Raw genomic sequence first — 17,898 nt, forward strand, 5'->3', positions numbered from 1 at the left:
GCGCACATCTAGAGAGTGAAGTATCCTTTCCCCCTTGTTTTGTGGGTTAGGGAAAAAAGTGGGCAAATGAATGGATTGGTTGAGAGCCACACTGGACACCACTTTTGGCATGAAGGATGGGTTAGCTCTGAGGGAGACCCTGTCAGCATGGAAAATGATGAAGGGCTCTACAGCCATTAGTGCTTGTAGCTCGGATACTCTTCTTGCTGAAGTGATGGCCAGAAGCAAGGCTGTCTTCCATGAGAGAAACTTTAACTCTGTTGTAGCTGCTGGTTCAAAGGGGGGGCAGGGTGAGCTTTTCTAACACAATGTTTACATCCCAAGCTGGGGTAGATGCTCTTCTGGGTGACTACAGCCCCTCTTAGGAACTGTTTGATGAGAGGGTGTGAGAAAAGAGGTGGCTCTGTGCCGAAATGAGCAGAGATAGCTGAGGCATGAATTTTAATAGAAGAAAAGGATAGACCCCTGTGTAGTAGGTCAGCAAGGTAATCCAGAATGAGAGGTAGAGAGGGCTGTGCCGTCCTGGCTCCCTTAACCTGGATCCAGGTGCAAAACCTTTTCCAATTGTAAGCATAAGACTTTCTAGTGCTAGGGCATTTGGCCTCACGTATAACATCTAGAACCTGTTTGCTAAGATTGGCAGCTTGTGCAGTGGTCAAGGAATAAGCCAGGCTGTCAGATTGAGGGTCTGCAATTGGGGATGCAAGAATTCTCCTTCCCGCTGGGTCAGGAGTGTTGGGATCTGAGGGAGATTCCATGGTGGTAGAGGTGACAGGCTGCGCAGCAGTGGGTACCAGTGCTGGAGTGGCCAGTCTTGGGCAATCAGGATTGTCCTCGGTTTTTCCTCCCTTATTTTGAGCAGTACCCTTGTAATGTGTGGTAGTGGGGGAAATGCACAGACCGAGAGGCTGACCAACTGGAAGGATAGAGCATTCACTTTCCAGGCTTTGCACTGAGGCTTCCTGGTGCAGAACTTGCTGAGTTGATGGTTGGCGTGGGAAGCAAAGAGGTCGACCTTCGGTGTGCCCCATTTCTTAGATACAAGGGTGAAGGTTCTTTGGTCTAGCTGCCACTCATGTGGGTCCAGACGATTTCTGCTTAAGTTGTCTGCCAGAGAGTTTAGAGAGCCTGGCAGGAAATGTGCTAACAGGTGTAGTTGCATGGCTGAGGCCATGTGCCAAAGGGTCATGGCGAGCCTGCACAGAGGGTACGAGCGAGTCCCTCCCTGCCTGTTGATATACCACATCACAGTGGTGTTTTCTGTTTTGATCAGTAGAGCCCCCCCCCCCCCCCAGGTAGAGGAGCGTTCTGAAAGCTGTCAGTGCGTGCTGGACAGCTAACATCTCTTTTTAGTTGATGTGCAGATGTACTTGATGTGGGCTCCATTGGCCCTGTATGCACCTGCCATCCAGGTGTGCACCCAAGGCACAGTCTGATGTGTCTGTGGTGAGGGTCTGGGCAGTGTGGGGTTGTGAGAAGGGTAGTCCCTTGTTGTGGTAGCATGCTGCTGCCCACCAAAGAAAATCTTTCCTTAAACAAGGTATCACTGGTATAAGAGTTTCCAGGTCTTGCGAGTGTTGACACCAAAGGCTTTTTATGTACCATTGTAGTTTCCTCATATGCAGTTGGCATATGGAATGAGTAGAAACCAAGAAGCCATGAACCCCAGAGCTTGCAGGATTTTCCTTGCGGATAACTGGGGTCTGGTGGCTAGTTGAGAGAAATAGGCTGTCAGGTAGGTTTGCTTTTCTGGTGTAAGGAATGCCATCTGGGATGCTGTGTCCAGGTTTGCTCCCAGGAATATAATTTTTTGGGTGGGTACCAGTTTTGATTTCTTTTCATCGATAGTATATCCTAGGGAGGCCAGTAGGTCCTTTACAAAGGCCAGGTGCTTCAGCAGCTTTTCCTGACTGTCTGCCTGAATCAGGCAGTCATCTAACTATGGGTAAATTTGAATATTTCTTTGCCTGCAAAAAGCAATGGAGGAGCCAGACATTTTGTGAAAACTCTGGGAAAAGTGGATAAGCCAAAGGGAAGCACAGAGAACTGAATGTGCAGTGATCCTGCCCTGAAACATAGATATTTCCTGCATGATTCACTGATTGGGATGTGTAGGTAGGCCTCTTTTAGGTCTAGGGTGGCTAACCAAGCATCCTTGGACAACATAGGTAGTAGTTGCTGGAGGGCGAGCATTTTGAATTTTGGTATCACCAGAAAGGTGTTTAGAATGGATAGATCGAGGATGGGGCGCCAGGTTCCCTCTTTTCTGGGTACCCGGAAGAGTCTGGAGTAGAAAGCTTGGCCTACCGGTTCTGCAGAAACGTGCTCTATTGCTCTCATAGAGAGCAGGGAAAGGACTTGCTTTTTGGCCTCTGCCCACTAGTTTGGGGGAAGATCTGGGAACCCTTTTGGTGTTGGTACAGTGTGGAAATAAAATTTGTATTCCTAGGGCACTATGTTGAGGACCCAGTGGTTGTTGGTAATGGTGGCCCAGGTGCTTGCGTGGAAGGAGAGTTTTCCTCCTAGGGGCAAGTGCAGGTAGGCAGAGGGAGGGGGTGGAAGTGGAGAGTCATTGTGAGTTTTTACCATGAGTGGGTGGCTTAGCACTCCCTGGTTTTGAAGAGGAGAAACTCCATTGTTTAGATCTCTGCATTCCATGGGGCTGCTGTATGGGGGGGGGGGGCTGCTTCCCCGGGGTCTGAGCTGAGCCGACCTGGAGGGGGCAGGGAAGGACCAGTGCTTGGAGGGGCAATGCCTACTGAACCTGGGTGGCTGGACCTACAGGACGTCCTTAACTGTCTGCATAGATTTAGCATTTTTGTCCATCTTTTTTAAGACCTCCTCTGCCTTGGTGCCAAATAAGTTGTCTTTGTGGAAGGGTGCTTCCAATAATTTGGATTTGACATAGTCTGGCAAGGGCTGTTAAGCCAAGCATGCCTTCTAAGGAGAGAACCAGTGACTGCTGTCCTGCAAGATGCTTTTAGGGTGTCAAAAACACATTGTAAGGTGTGCTTAGTTACTTGACTTGCAGAATGCATTAACTCTTGTAACTCTTTATTTTCTGTAAAAGCAGGAAAATATGATATTTTTTGTTTGAGGAGTTCCATGGTATGTTGCTGAAATTTTCACATATGGAACTGACAATTTAGTGCTCTAATAGCAAGAGTAGCAGAAGTGTATACTTTTTTACCCCATCTGTCTAATGCCCGGGAATCTCTATCTGAGGGGGTGGGATTCTTAGCAGAAGTTGCTTTAATTCCTTTAGGCCCTTGAGAAATAACATCAGGGTCAGCAATAGGATTTTTGAAAAGAAATTTGTGAGAGTCAGGGACTCTATAGTACTTGTCAGGTTTCCTGGGAGCAGGAGGGAGGGTGTCAGGAGTCAAATTAGATTCCATGAAAACTTCATCCACAACATCCACGACAAAAGGAATGGCCAGAGGTCTGTGCTGTGGAAGATCTAAGAATTCCCTGAGTCTCTTTTTAGACTGAGGGTAGTCCTGACATTCCCATTGGAAATACTCCCTTAAAGTATGTAGGGTTTCCCCAAAGGAAAAGACCTCAGGTGGAGAGGCTGAAGGAATGGATTTCTCTGCATCAGAATCCTCATAAGCAGAGTGGGGTTGCATGTCTTCATATTCAGATGCCTCAGAGTCATCAGATGGACTCCTGTTCAGATAAAACTACTGGGGACAAATCTCTTTGTCTTTTGGAAGGGGTAGCTTGGCTTACCCTGATCAGCATTATAAGGTCTTCCACCATTTTAAGCATTTGAAACTGAGGCAAGGAAGCATGTGCCTGAGATTGGGTCGTCGGTTTCTTGTGTGTGGTTCGTACCCTGGGCCTTAGAAACTCATTAGTTTTCGAAAGAACGGTAGACGCAAAAGAAGCCGTCGGTCTGTGTTGAGAATCAGTAGTGAGAAGTGCTTCCTCGGCAGCCAGTGCCTGTTCAGTGGCTCCAGACCCATCCAAGGTAGAGACATCCGCAGGATCCTTAGTCGACAAACAGTCTTGAGGCATACCGGACTCTGAAAGGGTCTTGGTAGCGGCCTGCTAATCCACAGAAGCGGGCATCAGGGGTTTCACTGAGGACAGGAGAACTGACGAGTAGCTTAACGTAAGCGCTGTTGGTAGGTTTGGACCTGTGCGGTCTGTCTCTGTCTTTATCCTTACGTTTTTTCGGAAGATCTGCTGTCGGATGGCTTACTGAAGCCATATCGGAATTCGAGGACTGAGAGCGAAAATATCTAGCTACAATAAGGGACCGATAATGTACAGTTCTGCCATTGAATACAGCACAAAAGCGACAGCGGGGGAACATTGCGGTCTGGGCCTAAGCAAGTGACGCAGTAAGAATGAAAGTCTCGGTGTGGTATTTGCTTTCCACAGGCGAGACAATTGTTAACTTTTTCTGACATTAGTTAGAACAAGAAAAAAGAATCCCCAACGGGATACTTAGCTTTAGAAGACTTCAACTTCATTTCAGAAAACAAAAACTCAGATAGTGGCCAACCGGCTCTCATGAGGACTGCTTTGGGCTCCTCGGCAAGAAAGACTGATGTAATGGCGTCGACCGTCTTATTTTATACTACTGACGACCTGATGTCAGTCCTGGAGCGACGGCAACCGATGGGGAAATACTACGCCTCTGGTATTCAGGCTGACTGAGGGCTACCCTGGCAGAGATAACCCAAATGTGATGACTGCAACAGTGAAACAAGATGAACATTAACTATGTTTGTTTTTATATATAAATATATATATATATATATATATATATATATATATATATATATATATAAAATATATATATATATATATATATATATATATATATATATATATACACGTGTATATACATAGTTTTAAATACAGATGTATGTGTGTGTGTGTGTGTGTGTGTGCGCGTGTGTGTGTGTGTGTGTGTGTGTGTGAGTGTGTATGTATATATATATATATATATAGTTTACTATTGTTAGTTTGAATGGCAAAACATTTGCCGTTCGAAATAACAAAAAGTTAAACCAAAACAAAACATTTCGAGTGTACACAATGTTGCCCCAAATGATGGACACATCTGAGTCAACACTGTTGCCAAAAAAGTGACTTGATAGCTGTATAGGAGCTGATGTAAATCAAACTCCTATACAACATATCACGTTTTTTGGAGGGGGGGGGCTCTCATGCACGCTCCTGTGCACCCCACACCTCCCTGCTACTAATTTATTCCAATTCTGTGATCGCACTACAGTGGGGATATGGATGAATTTCCTATCCCCACTGTACCGCGACCTCGTACATATAGTCAAACACACTTATGCGAAAGCTGTAGTACATTCGCATAAGTGTGTTCGACTATCCAACTTACTTTTCATTTTGAGAACGACATTCTGATTTTTGGCAACATAACTGCTGACAGCATGTCGTTCACTAAAATGATAGTAAACACACACACACACACACATATATATATATATCTATATCTATATATATATCTATATATATATATATATATATATATATATATATACATATACATATATATACATATGGATCTAGGACTTTTGATCAAAAGATCAAATGTCCGAATCCATTATCACCGAATATACTTTACCAAAAAAGCTGCATTCCCCACACCCTCCCCACTTTAATATTCTCACTCCGTGTATGCACTACAGTGGGGAAAAGGGAATATTCCTTTATCCACACCATAGTACGACCAGCAAAACGAGCATACTTATCCGAAAGTGCTGCTTCGGTGAACATCACTTTCGGTTAAGTATGCTCGGTGATTTCTACTTCAGTGGAAAGTGCATTTGGGGATCTGTACGGATCCCATATATATATATATATATATATATATATATATATATATATATATATATATACATACATAGATATATACATATATAAAACTATATACATATATATATATATATATATATATATATATACACACACACACATACACACACACACACAACTATATATATATATATATATATATATATATATATATATATATATATATATATACTTAAATGTCGAAATTCAGTATTTAGAAGCTATAAAGTTGAAATTTTAAAACCACGAAAACTCGTAACCGTGAAACACTGGAGATTTTGAATTTCACGCTTCCATTCCACACACACACACCTTCCTCCCCACACACAAACACAAGCTCTCTACTACATAAAAGTAGGGGGGAAAGCCCCCCTGCAACACCCATGTGGGGGGCTGCGCCTCCCCCAACACTTAAATATTCTCACTCCAAGGTCGCAATACATACAAACACACACAAAACACCACCACACAAGCTACATTCTCCTTGCACACACACATCACAGCAACAAAGCACACTGACACAAACCACAGCTCCTACCCAAAACCCTTAACACATACACATTTACCTGAATCCATAACCACAGCGAAACCTCAAAAGAGCGAAATTCAAAACCTCCGGTATTCGAGGTTTTGAATTTCGCACTTCTGAGCTTTCGCTCTTCTCAGGATTCCACTTTATGGGCTCGAAATACTGAATTTCTTTCTCTTACTAAAACACCTGGATACTGCTCCTGGATCACCTATGAAAACAACCATAAGAATTTAAGGGCATAACCTTCAACTACTGCATTTTATGAGGTTTGTCTCTCATTTTAGCATTTTAAAATCCTTCTGATAAAAGACAATATTCCACACCGCTCAACAAAATTTTAGAGATGTCAGTGTAAGAAGCCCCATGTTTTTTCTTTCATACTTCCATTTTGGAAACTACCACTTACTTGGCTGGAATGCCCAGTTCAGGGTAATCCACTGTAACATTATACCTTCTCTGAAGGATTATGACATTGGATGATCACAGTTCACCCCAGTCCCCCACAAGAATGGGCACTGCTCATCCTCCTTATGCCAGTTCTAACCGATGCCTGAGCCAATAACTGCACGCACATCACCAGGGTCATAGTCATGGCTTTTCTTCTTTATGCTAAAACAGCTAGCTGAAGCCTAGTGGTTTACTATGTCTTGCCAAGTGCTTCACCTAACCTCATGCAGATGCCCTCCCCTTCCCCATGGCTTTTCTTCTTCAGTATTAAACACAGAAATCCTCTGGTGACCTACAGTATTTCACTTTCTCAGGAAATACTTAATGGTCTTACTACTCTGTCTGTGATAAAGTACACCTTAATATCGTCCTGAGCTATATATATCCTTTCAGCTGCTACTCATGTTCCCATTACCCTTCCCTCTAAGGCTACCTTTCCCAATATCTCCCCAATGCAAAACTGTGCAGTTAGGTCAACCACCAATTTCTCTTTGAATAAAGACATGTCCAGCATTTCCAGTCTCCTTACTCTAGCCCCTAAATTACCTTCATGATGACTATGACTGGCATGCTTTCTAACAGCTGAATTTTTGCTTCATTTCATGTTTTCCTTAATTCACCACCAGAGCTCTTCCACTGTTCTCAATTATTTCTACTTTTCCATATTATTAATTCCTGCACATACTACACTGTACAATTCTACAATTCCATTTCTCTTGTAAAGTATGAACTTCTACCAACCTGCATGCTCTATTGTCAGAAAAAAATTACAAAATTATTTGTAGTTTTTCTGTGAGTTTTCAGACAAGTCCAATCAAGAGTCCCACATTTTGCCAGTTTTGTCACACTGTACTGATCATCTGTTTCACAAACGGTTGAGAAGTAGACTAATGAGTTCCACTTGGTTAAAAAAGAGAGATGTATACAGGTATATGGGGCAACTTAGTTTCTTTAATATGCGCCTGTTATTTCTAACCAAAAAAGAACATCATTTTTCAAGTCACATTATAGCTATATTCCCCAAGCGATTCATGCTTTTGAAAAACACAGCAGATGATATCTAATTTCTTACATACACATTCAAGCATTTTAATTACCAAACACTTCAGATCTTAACAAAGAAAGCAGACAAAAGTGGTATCAATCACAGCCAACGTTGTAGCACTTTGGCACTTACTACCTTCAAAATGATGCAATTTGACTAGCAGGCCTGTTGCTGGGAGAGGATGTGAGTAAGCAGTTGATGCCAGCTCAATCATCTCCAGCAGGAGAAAGAGAGATGCCAGAGTCCAGCCACAAAACTGCAGGTGACAAAAGCCCATCAAGACATGTATAGTAATCTAGATGGGATCCCAAGTGTAAAGAAGTGTGTATCTGCACTGGTCTATAGGAGGAGGCAGTGCAAGTCCTCCAGCCAGTGGAGAAAAGGGTTTTAGGATTCATAAATATCTCAACCTGCAATGGATGATGCCCGAGAGATGTATGGCTCGCTTTCAGTGTCAAGGGATGCTGGGGGACAGGGGAGTCAATGCAAAGGTCAACAGGATATAAGGATTTGTCGGGGATAGGGGTGAAAAGTATTTGGGAAGAAATAAATTAAAAAAAGAGAAAAATGTGCTATTAATTAAAGTGTAATGGAAGCTGCAATCAGTGAACCAGAACTCATGATATGTGGGAATGAAAAGAGGTGATGAGTGGTCAGTGAAAATTTTCCACTGTGGGGAGGATGTGGGTGGAGCTAATCCTTGCAAAGCGACTCCTGGTGAAGATAATGGACTAGCCCTAGGTGATGTACTGAACCACCTGTGTAAAGGAATGAGTTTAGCATTCACATACTGGTGTAAAGGTGACACAGACAGTGACAGACATTTACAGGGAGTGACAGTGAGGAAGAGGGAATGACAGAGAGAGAGAGACAGAGAGAAAGACAGATACCGAGACCGAGTGAGAGAGAGAGAGAGAGACAGAGACAGAGACCGAGAGAGAGAGACAGATAGAGACAGAGAGAGAAAGAGACAGAGACACAGAGAGAGAGAGAGAGAGAGAGAGAGAGAGGCACAGAGAGAGAGAGAGAGAGAGACAGAGGCACAAAGAGAGAGAGACAGACAGAGAGAAAGACAGAGACCGAGAGAGAGAGACAGAAGGACAGACAGAGAGACACACACAGAGATAGATAGAGAGAGAGAGAGAGAGAGTAAGAGACAGAGAGAGAGAGAGCCGCAGAGATAGAGTGAGAGAGAGAGTCGCAGAGAGAGAGAGTGAGAGAGTCACAGAGATAGAGTGAGAGAGAGAGAGAGAGAGAGAGAGACCGAGACTGAGAGAGAGAGAGAGAGAGACCGAGACTGAGAGAGAGAGAGAGAGAGAGAGAGAGGGAGAGACCAAGACTGAGAGAAAGAGAGAGAGAGAGAGACCAAGACCAAGAGACAGAGAGAGAGAGAGAGAGAGAGAGACTGAGACCAAGAGACAGAGAGACCGAGACCAAGAGAGAGAGACTGACAGAGTACGACAGAGAGAGAGAGACCAACTGAGAGAGGGGGAGACCGACTGAGAGAGAGACCTACCAAGAGACAGAGAGAGACCGATTGAGAGAGAGAGAGAGAGAGACCTACCGAGAGAGAGACCTACCAAGAGAGACCGACTGAGAAAAACAGAGAGAGAGAGAGAGAGAGAGACCTAGACTGATAGAGAGAGTGACAGAGACAGCCAGAGAGAGCGTGAGAGCCAGAGAGTGTGAGACAAAGAGAGAGTGATACCCAGAGAGACTGAGAGTGACATAGCGAGAGAGACAGACCGACAGAGAGTGAGAGAGAGAGAAAGAGTGTGTCTCAGAGAGAGAGAGAGAGAGACAGAGAGAGAGTGTGACAGAGAGTGAGAGTGACAGAGACAGAGAGAGACAGAACAGTGAGACAGAGAGAGACACAGAGAGAAACAGAGAGTGAGGGAGAGAGTGACAGAGAGAGGGAGAAGGGGAAAGAGAGAAAGACACACAGAGAGATACACACAACTACAGACTGAATGTTTTGGCCAAGATAGGAATGTACTATGCTTGCATCGAATATTCAGAACCCATTAAGGATATGGCTGCAACCTTCTCTACTTTAGCATGGACCTCAAACTACAAGGGATACCAGGAATGTGAATCTGTACTGGGGTCTGCTCCCCCCCAAAATGGAAGACATCAATTTCTATAAGCTGGGTTGATTTGGAAAGAAGAAGAAGATAAACAGACTGAAGGGAGAGAAGTAGCAGGGACCAAAACAGCACAAACAAAAATAATTCTCATATTATATCTCATATGTCTTATATCTCATATAAATAATCTCAATTCTAATCATCCTCGCCATATGGAAAATCTCACATGTCATACCTCTTCATAAGGGGGGCAGTTCCACCAAACTGTCTAACTATAGGCCCATAGCTATTTTGTCACCACTAGCGAAAATTATGGAGAAGTGTGTTCATATTCATCTCTTGAACTATCTCACACAGAACAAACTACTATCCAACTCTCAACATGGCTTTAGGCCAAATCATAGCACTACATCAGCCCTCCTCTCTTTTACTAACATTATAAACCACAGCCGTAACAATAACAAACTTACCTCTGCACTCTTCCTAGACCTCTCCAAGGCTTTTGACATGATCGATCACAAAATGCTAATGAACACCTTGAAGGCCTTCACATTAGACAATCAGGCACTCCAATAGTTTGATTCCTACCTACAAGGCAGGCAGCAAGCTGTCCTGTGGCAGAGTAAAGCTATCCTCATGCCTCTCCATCAGACTAGGAGTCCCCCAGGGCTCAATACTAGGTGCCCTTCTCTTCTCCATCTTTATAAATGATCTTAGCACAATCATACCGGAGGCTGCCTGCATTCAATAAGCAGATGACTTCACCTTGATTTGTTCTGCCACTAACCCAACAAATCTTACCACAATAACCCAAGACACCTTTAACTTGGTTGAAAAATGACTACTAAACTAGCATCTAATCCTAAATCCCAACAAAACTAAGTTACTCCTCTTCTCCCCTACACGTAGGTTCACCCCGCCACTCTTCAGCATAACAGCTAGTAATGGGACCATTATCTCCCCAGAAACTCAGTCTAAACTCTTGGGTGTCACAATTGATAATAATCTCAGGTTCGACATGCACATCAATCAAACTATAAAAACCATCAATAAAAAACTTGTCTCTCTCTATAGGATCAAATCACTCCTCACCCCACCCGCAAGAATTGCAATCGCCCGCTCCCATCTACTATCTACCCTTCTCTATGCCTCTCCTCTTTTCTCTTACCTGAGCAAAACTGATCTCAATAAAGTATCATCTTGTTACAACCATATTGACAGATTTGCTACTGGTACACCCTACCGAACCCACCACTGCCACAACCTAAATCTCCTAGGCTGGCTTGAACTACCTCACCTTCTACAACTCAACCAGCTCATAGTTGCCCATAAAATCCTCTACTGACCAGAAAATACCCCTGCCCTAAAAAACATGATCTGTCCCTACAGCAACAATCGACCACTCCGCTCCTCCACCAAATTCCTAGTTCAAACAGTAAAATCCAACCACGCTGCTGGTGACTCTCTCTTTGCTAACTCTGTCGGAAAGATATGGAACTCACTACCACCAGACCTGACCCTAGAACCTTCACTAACCGTATTCAAAAACAAGATTAAATATTACTTTAAATCACACTGGATATGTCCCTGTACCAACCCTGACTAGCGCCCTGTCCATCTCACACGCCTCTCCTCTATAAGTGTCCTCTCTTCAGACACCCCTCTCAATATCACAATGGTCAAAACCATAACTAAAACTACTCAATATATTCTTAATCCTGAAGGTAATATGCTGTTACTACCTGTTTATACATACTTGCATTGATATGTAAGCCTCAGGCGTTATGTGGTGTTGTATTGCTTTGTTCTGTAACCTATCAGTAAATGTAACCTGGGTATATATGCCATACACCAATTGTTTTGATAATTGTATTGTGTACATGTACCTTGGAGCTTTTCTCCCCGGGCCTCCACTGAAAACGGACATTAATCCAGTCGGACCATCCCGGTTAACAAATGTAAAATAAATAAATTAATAAATAATAAATAAAGAAAGCAATATCTGTTTGATACACTGATGGCATGGATTCCCTAAGAGTGGTGCATGTCCCCCTACCAGCCTAGAAAGATGGGACAGGGTATATAATCAACCTTTCTCCTACACCGGGGAAAATATCTAGGTCTTTTACACTAGACTTATGGCACAGTTATCACATGACCTCACAGTATGCAGCATGGAGTGGTTTATTTTGTGAAGCCAGACAGTGGCATTGCAATGGTGCTATGAGAAGATATGCATCATGGTTCCCATTTCCATATCCTCAAGAGCCATCAAGGACAGTATACAGTATATAGTAAGCCAGGAACAATGGTCAACATCAGTGGAGTCTGCTCAGAAAAATGCAAACATTTATAGATTAAAAATGTATCCTTTAATGAACACTGTAACATGTAGTCTTGTAGTTTCTCACCAAGAAAATGTCAGCATAGCCAGCCAGACTTTCCACTCCTTCCTGGATACGAGCTCCTCCAGAGTCATTCACACCTATCACAGGTGCTCCAACCATCACTGCCTGGTCCATGATCTACGGAAAAAGAAAGAGCATTCTGATTAATGACAATATGGAATGAACCCAATAAACACAAATAGCTTACCTACAGATAAGGAAAAAAAAACTTACCAAATCCATCACACCTTCCTAACATACACACCTGTAAGCAACCCCCAGAATACTGTTTTTAGAACATGAAGTAGTCATCCTCTCCCTGAAGGCAAAAGGAAATGTGCTTCTCTGGTAAAACTATTTTTCCAGGAACTAAGGTTCACACTCTTGGTGGTCAGTATGCTACATGATCTTTGTACTAATCATTTCTTATACTTCTATGTCACCTCACTGCCATATCTGCCACCAATGAAGGAAGATGATAAGCTTTTTTTCAACTGAAAACACTTGTTCAGAAATCACTCGTATAAAAATGTTATTGTTATGTGCAATACAAAGTTCAATCTTTTACTCTCTCTGGGACTTCCACAACTCACAACTTGTTTCTCCAAACTTTGTCTTCCATCTCAACCAATATATGTCCTACCATTGGCAATTCTACATCAAACTCCATAAACTACTCCCTCACATCATTCTTACCCTTCAAGGACAAAATGGTCCCAGTTTGTTCACAAATCCACTCAATACCACCATCAATTCTCTTTAGAAAACCAGTCAATTTAGCCATGGGGCTAGATTCCAAAAGACTTGCTCTTAGCATAAGTGACTTATTCTGGTGTAAGGAATATCTATAAAGCAAGCTTACAGCAGTAAGTCACTCACACTGACAGTAAGCGTTTTAGTAACAGGCTCATAATCTTTTACAGCACCACAAGTCATCAGATCTGATTGTTCTCAACATCATCCATATTTACACTTGTGGTCATACACGCCCAGTGACTCTTCAAACATTTCAGCTGTGCTTCTTATAGACATGCCTCTTTTTTCTTAAAATAACTCAAACATATAACTAATCTTTAAAGTACTATATACTAACTTTTGTGAAATTAAACTTTATATAAAACTTTTAAGCAATCATTAGCAGTGTCTGGAGAAGACATCCTTCTTGAAGCAGTGCAAGAGTTCCTTATCTTCAGTTGGATTTGATACTTCACATACAAAACCCCTTTGTTTACATGCATTTTTATTGCTTCCCGTTAGTAATGAGGTGCGCAGAACTATACAGACAGGCCTTTTCCTTCCCTTTAAAGACCTTCTTCATGTACTGTTTACAATCAGTAACATAATTCTGGCTAAATAGCATTACATACTCAATTCAGAGTTTGTTACTAGAATGTACTGTGGGCTACTGCCATTAAGGTCTAGGGTTAATCTTAATTTTGGGATGTCTTTCTGTTTCATCACCTCTCACGAAGCTGTATGTATATAAAGCAACTATGAGTCTTATTTTTTTTAGTTTCGAACCTCAATAGCCATGATAATCAAGTCAGCACCTTGTTACCTTTATCAGTGAATATAAGAATTAAAAAATAAGTATCAGGAGCTGGTTCCATGATGTGAAAGGATGGGGCCCTGACTAGTCTCCATCTGGCCCAGGATTGATTACTGACCCCCAGCAATAGAAGAGCTGGTTGGGGAGGGATGAATGTGAATGGCCGACAATGGCTTGGTCATATCAGAAGGGGGTGATGCTTTAGCTTTGCTGCAGAAAGCACTCTCTGGTGAAGGCTCAAATGTACAGGTTGTACACAAAGGGAACTCAGAAAAATCAGTCTAGCCATGAAGTGCTCCATACTCTTGTGGTGCACGAGTGAAAATGTACTTGCTGTAGGTACAGAATGGCTGGGTCCTACAGCACTCCTTCTACCCAACAAAGGTAAACATACACTCACTGTAAAAAAATATCTTGCTCCCCACAGGATGGCGGCCACATCTGTGGATTTTAATTCTCTATATTGGTGTCTTCCAATACAAGAAGGGGAATAATCAATAAGCTATTGGGGAAGAGATTCAATGGTACAAACAAACACATTTTGGTCCTTTTACCAGATCTTAAAACATAACTTTTATTAAAACAAAAAAATGAAGTAGCACCTCAGCCATTAGCCTTCTACTGGTTCTTGCATCCAATAAATTAAACCATAAATAAGTACTTGTTTAAATTCCTCAGGAACCAATGACATTGCTTTGTATAATTACTTAATTATAATAAATACTTAATCACATGATTAAGTCATCCATGAAAAATATTAGATTTAAAAATAAGAAGTTATTTCTGTAATATAACTTCAAATAAATTAACATATACATAATTATAATGCTTAAGAGGTTTTCCGGTTCGATCCTCGGCTGGGGTGCCTTCTGTGCAGAGTCTGCATGTCCTCCCTGTGGTCGCGTGGGTTTCCGCCGGGTGCTCCAGTTTCCTCCCACATCCCAAAGACATGCTGCAGGTGGACTGGACACACTAAATTGGCGCTAGGCATGAGTGCGTGTGTGTGTGTGTGTGTGTGTGCCTTCTGTGGAAGGTTGGGCGCCGGGCTGGGAAGTCAACTCCGTAAATATTCCACTGCCAATCATGAGCGGACAGGTGATCCGCTGTGGCGATCCCTAACCGGGAAAAAGCCAGAAGAAGAAGAAACAGTATAAAATACTTCAAGCCAGAATTATCAGAATAATATTTTTTTTCAAAGTGAGTGGCAATAGGGCTTTTATGAGACTTATTATGTCTGTTAGATATTATAATATGTTACCTAAATGGCCATATAATTAGTCCTATGTAATATAAATTACAAGAACATTTTAAACAAAACACTATTGCCTTAACATAACTATCATAAAAATCTTAACAGGGACATATTTACTTCCATTTATAATACAACAAGATGTCTCAACCTTATATTTAAAAACACTAAATCCCTTAAAATTATTACCTTCAAAATCTTCTAACTTCTGTATGTACTCATCTATCCGAATGTTGAAAGCAACTTTTAAAACACAATGCAGTCTTTCACCTAATATACCACTGGCCAAAATAATATTCCAATCTTTCTTTGAAATCCTTACTATTCTTTCTACAAATGGGGCATATCTCATGACAGAATAAACCTCCCTCATCTCCTCCTTACATTCCTTTTTATACTTTCTCCCATTCCAACTCACAATGGACCTTATCCAAGGATGACTGTACAAGTTTCTCATCGTAGCCTCTATCCTTCCCCTGCTACCTTACTAAATCCATCCCATTCAGAACACAGTCAGCTCACTCACAAAAATTTTAGCTATGATAAAGATCTTATTAAATTGGGTACACAAGAGCTGGTAGCAAACAAAAAGGAATCATTTGTTGTGTGGTCTTCTATACAAAATTGTACAAATTCCATTGTTTTTAACAAACCTTTACATCCATGTTAATAAAAGTTATGATTGAAGATCTGGTAAAAGGACCAAGATGCATATGCATGTTTCTATTAAGGTGTTCTTTGGTGGAAGAAATACATTTATTGTTTATTTATTTGTCTTTGTTTACCAGTAAAGTCCAATTGGGTAATACCCATTTTCAGCTGAGGCCTGGGGAGAAAATTTTGCTTACAATGCATTACACTAAATTCCAATCAAACATAGAGTAGTTACATTTCTCTTTATGTGTATACACAAACAGTAGTTACTTTCTATTTACATTTATACACAAACAGTAGTTATATTTCTATTTACATTTATACATAAACAGTAGTGACATTTATACATACACATTCAAAGATTTTACAAAGGTGGAAGTTAAAGAGAAAGCAGATGTGCAACTTATTGGACTGTACTGGCAGCAGTTATGTATAAAAATGGTTTTGTCATTTCAGTAAGGGGTTGAGAATATTAAGTTTAAGAAGAGTATTTGAATAGTACTGTACAGAGAAAAAGTTTTAACCCTGTGATGAGCATGTAAAGGACCAGTATTGGTTAAGATGTTGTTTAAGCAGTGGTTTAAAACTACTGAGCTTGTTGGAGAATTCTGTTTGCATGGGGATACTATTTCACAGTTTAGAACTGCACTGGGAGTACAGCGAGTCTCCTGCAACATTGTTTGACTTATTTGTAAGTAATAAGAATTTGTTACTAGAACAGCAGTCCGTTGCTGGTCAGTAGAGTAGTAATACGTTTTGTAGTGCAGGGCATTTTTCTGGAAGATGAATGAGTTTGTATGCTGTCCCAGTTGTGAATATGTTAGACTGTTGTGCAGTTCAAACCAGTTTAATTGCTTTAAGCTAAGACAATGGCGAGTCCTATGAGGGAGATTGGTGGCAAATTTAGCTATTTTATTGTAGCAGGAGGCAAGTTTCTTTCTTTAAGTACTGTTTATGTTTGTTAGGACAGAAGGGGTGTATAAGAGAGTCAGCAGTAAGAAGGTGGTAGCTAGAGTTTTTCTTGCAATATCTGTTAGGAATCCATCGATCCTACAAAGGAACCCTAGTTTCTGGTGTGTATATTTAATGGTGTGCAGTATACGGTGGTCATACTTAAGACTGTCATTTAGGGGTTAAGAGGGTGGCCTAATGGTTAAGGTGTTTGCCTTACAAACACAAGGTGCAGGGTCTGAGTCTCACAAGGGATAACTGGATAGGCTTAAAATGGCTCACAAGGGCAGTTAGCCTAGTACTAATCTATGAACTTATTATAACACATAGAAATTTACTGTGAGTTACAGTTTCAATGACAGTATTACTTGCTGACTTTATTTTAAATGATTGCTTTTTATTTTGGCAACTTTTTGAGGTGAAAAGCATTAACTTTTTTTTTCCTGGGGTTGAGTAGGAGGTTTGATTCTTTGAGACAGGTTTCTACAGAGGAGAAAGAGTTTTGGTTAATGTCTTGGAGCTTATTTATTGTTGAGGTCGCACATATTAAATGTTGAGTCCTCTGCATACTGAACTAAACTGGCAAGCTGAGTGTAGGTGTGGAGGTCATTAATAAATATATTAAATAGTAGAGGACCCAGGATAGAGCCCTGAGGGGCACCAATAGCAACTGAAAGGATGAGTAGGTATGTTGCCATTTAATGACTTGTTGCCTTTCAGACAGGTAACCAAGGAACCACAACAAGGAGTACTGTGAAAGTCCTATTGAAGAGAGTCGAACGAGCAGTTGCTGGTGCAAGACAGTATCAAATGCCTTTGACAAGACTAAGAACAAGGTGGACACAAGCAGACCATCATTTCTATGTTGGTTTATTATATTGGTAAAATACAGTAAAGCAGTAGTGAGGCTGTGCAGGGACCTAAAGCTATGTTGTGTTTCTGACATCAGTTTATTTGAGGTTAGGTATTGCATCAGCTGCATATGGATGCATTTCTCTAATATTTGGGAAATGAGGGAGAGAATCGCTTTTGATCTGTAGTTATTAAATTTTGGAGATGAGCCACCTTTGTGCAGTGGTATGATGTAGGACTTTTTCCACAGTGATGGGACGTATCTTTCTGCTATGGACCAATTAATTAGTATGGAGACAGG

General features: G+C 41.5%; 1 protein-coding gene across 1 annotated transcript in view; it reads right to left on the reverse strand.

Moving 5' to 3' along the window:
• PCCB (propionyl-CoA carboxylase subunit beta) overlaps window positions 1-17,898 on the reverse strand; it is a 1,126,289-nt gene that overhangs the window by 831,777 nt on the left and 276,614 nt on the right. Inside the window, exon 5 of the mRNA XM_044070351.1 lies at window positions 12,367-12,480. Coding sequence (XP_043926286.1) covers window positions 12,367-12,480 — 114 coding nt within the window. The remainder of the gene's footprint in view (window positions 1-12,366; window positions 12,481-17,898) is intronic.

Source organism: Protopterus annectens, chromosome 4.part1, assembly GCF_019279795.1.
Source record: "Protopterus annectens isolate FY-2018-M chromosome 4.part1, PAN1.0, whole genome shotgun sequence".
Classification (NCBI taxonomy): Eukaryota; Metazoa; Chordata; order Ceratodontiformes; family Protopteridae; genus Protopterus; species Protopterus annectens.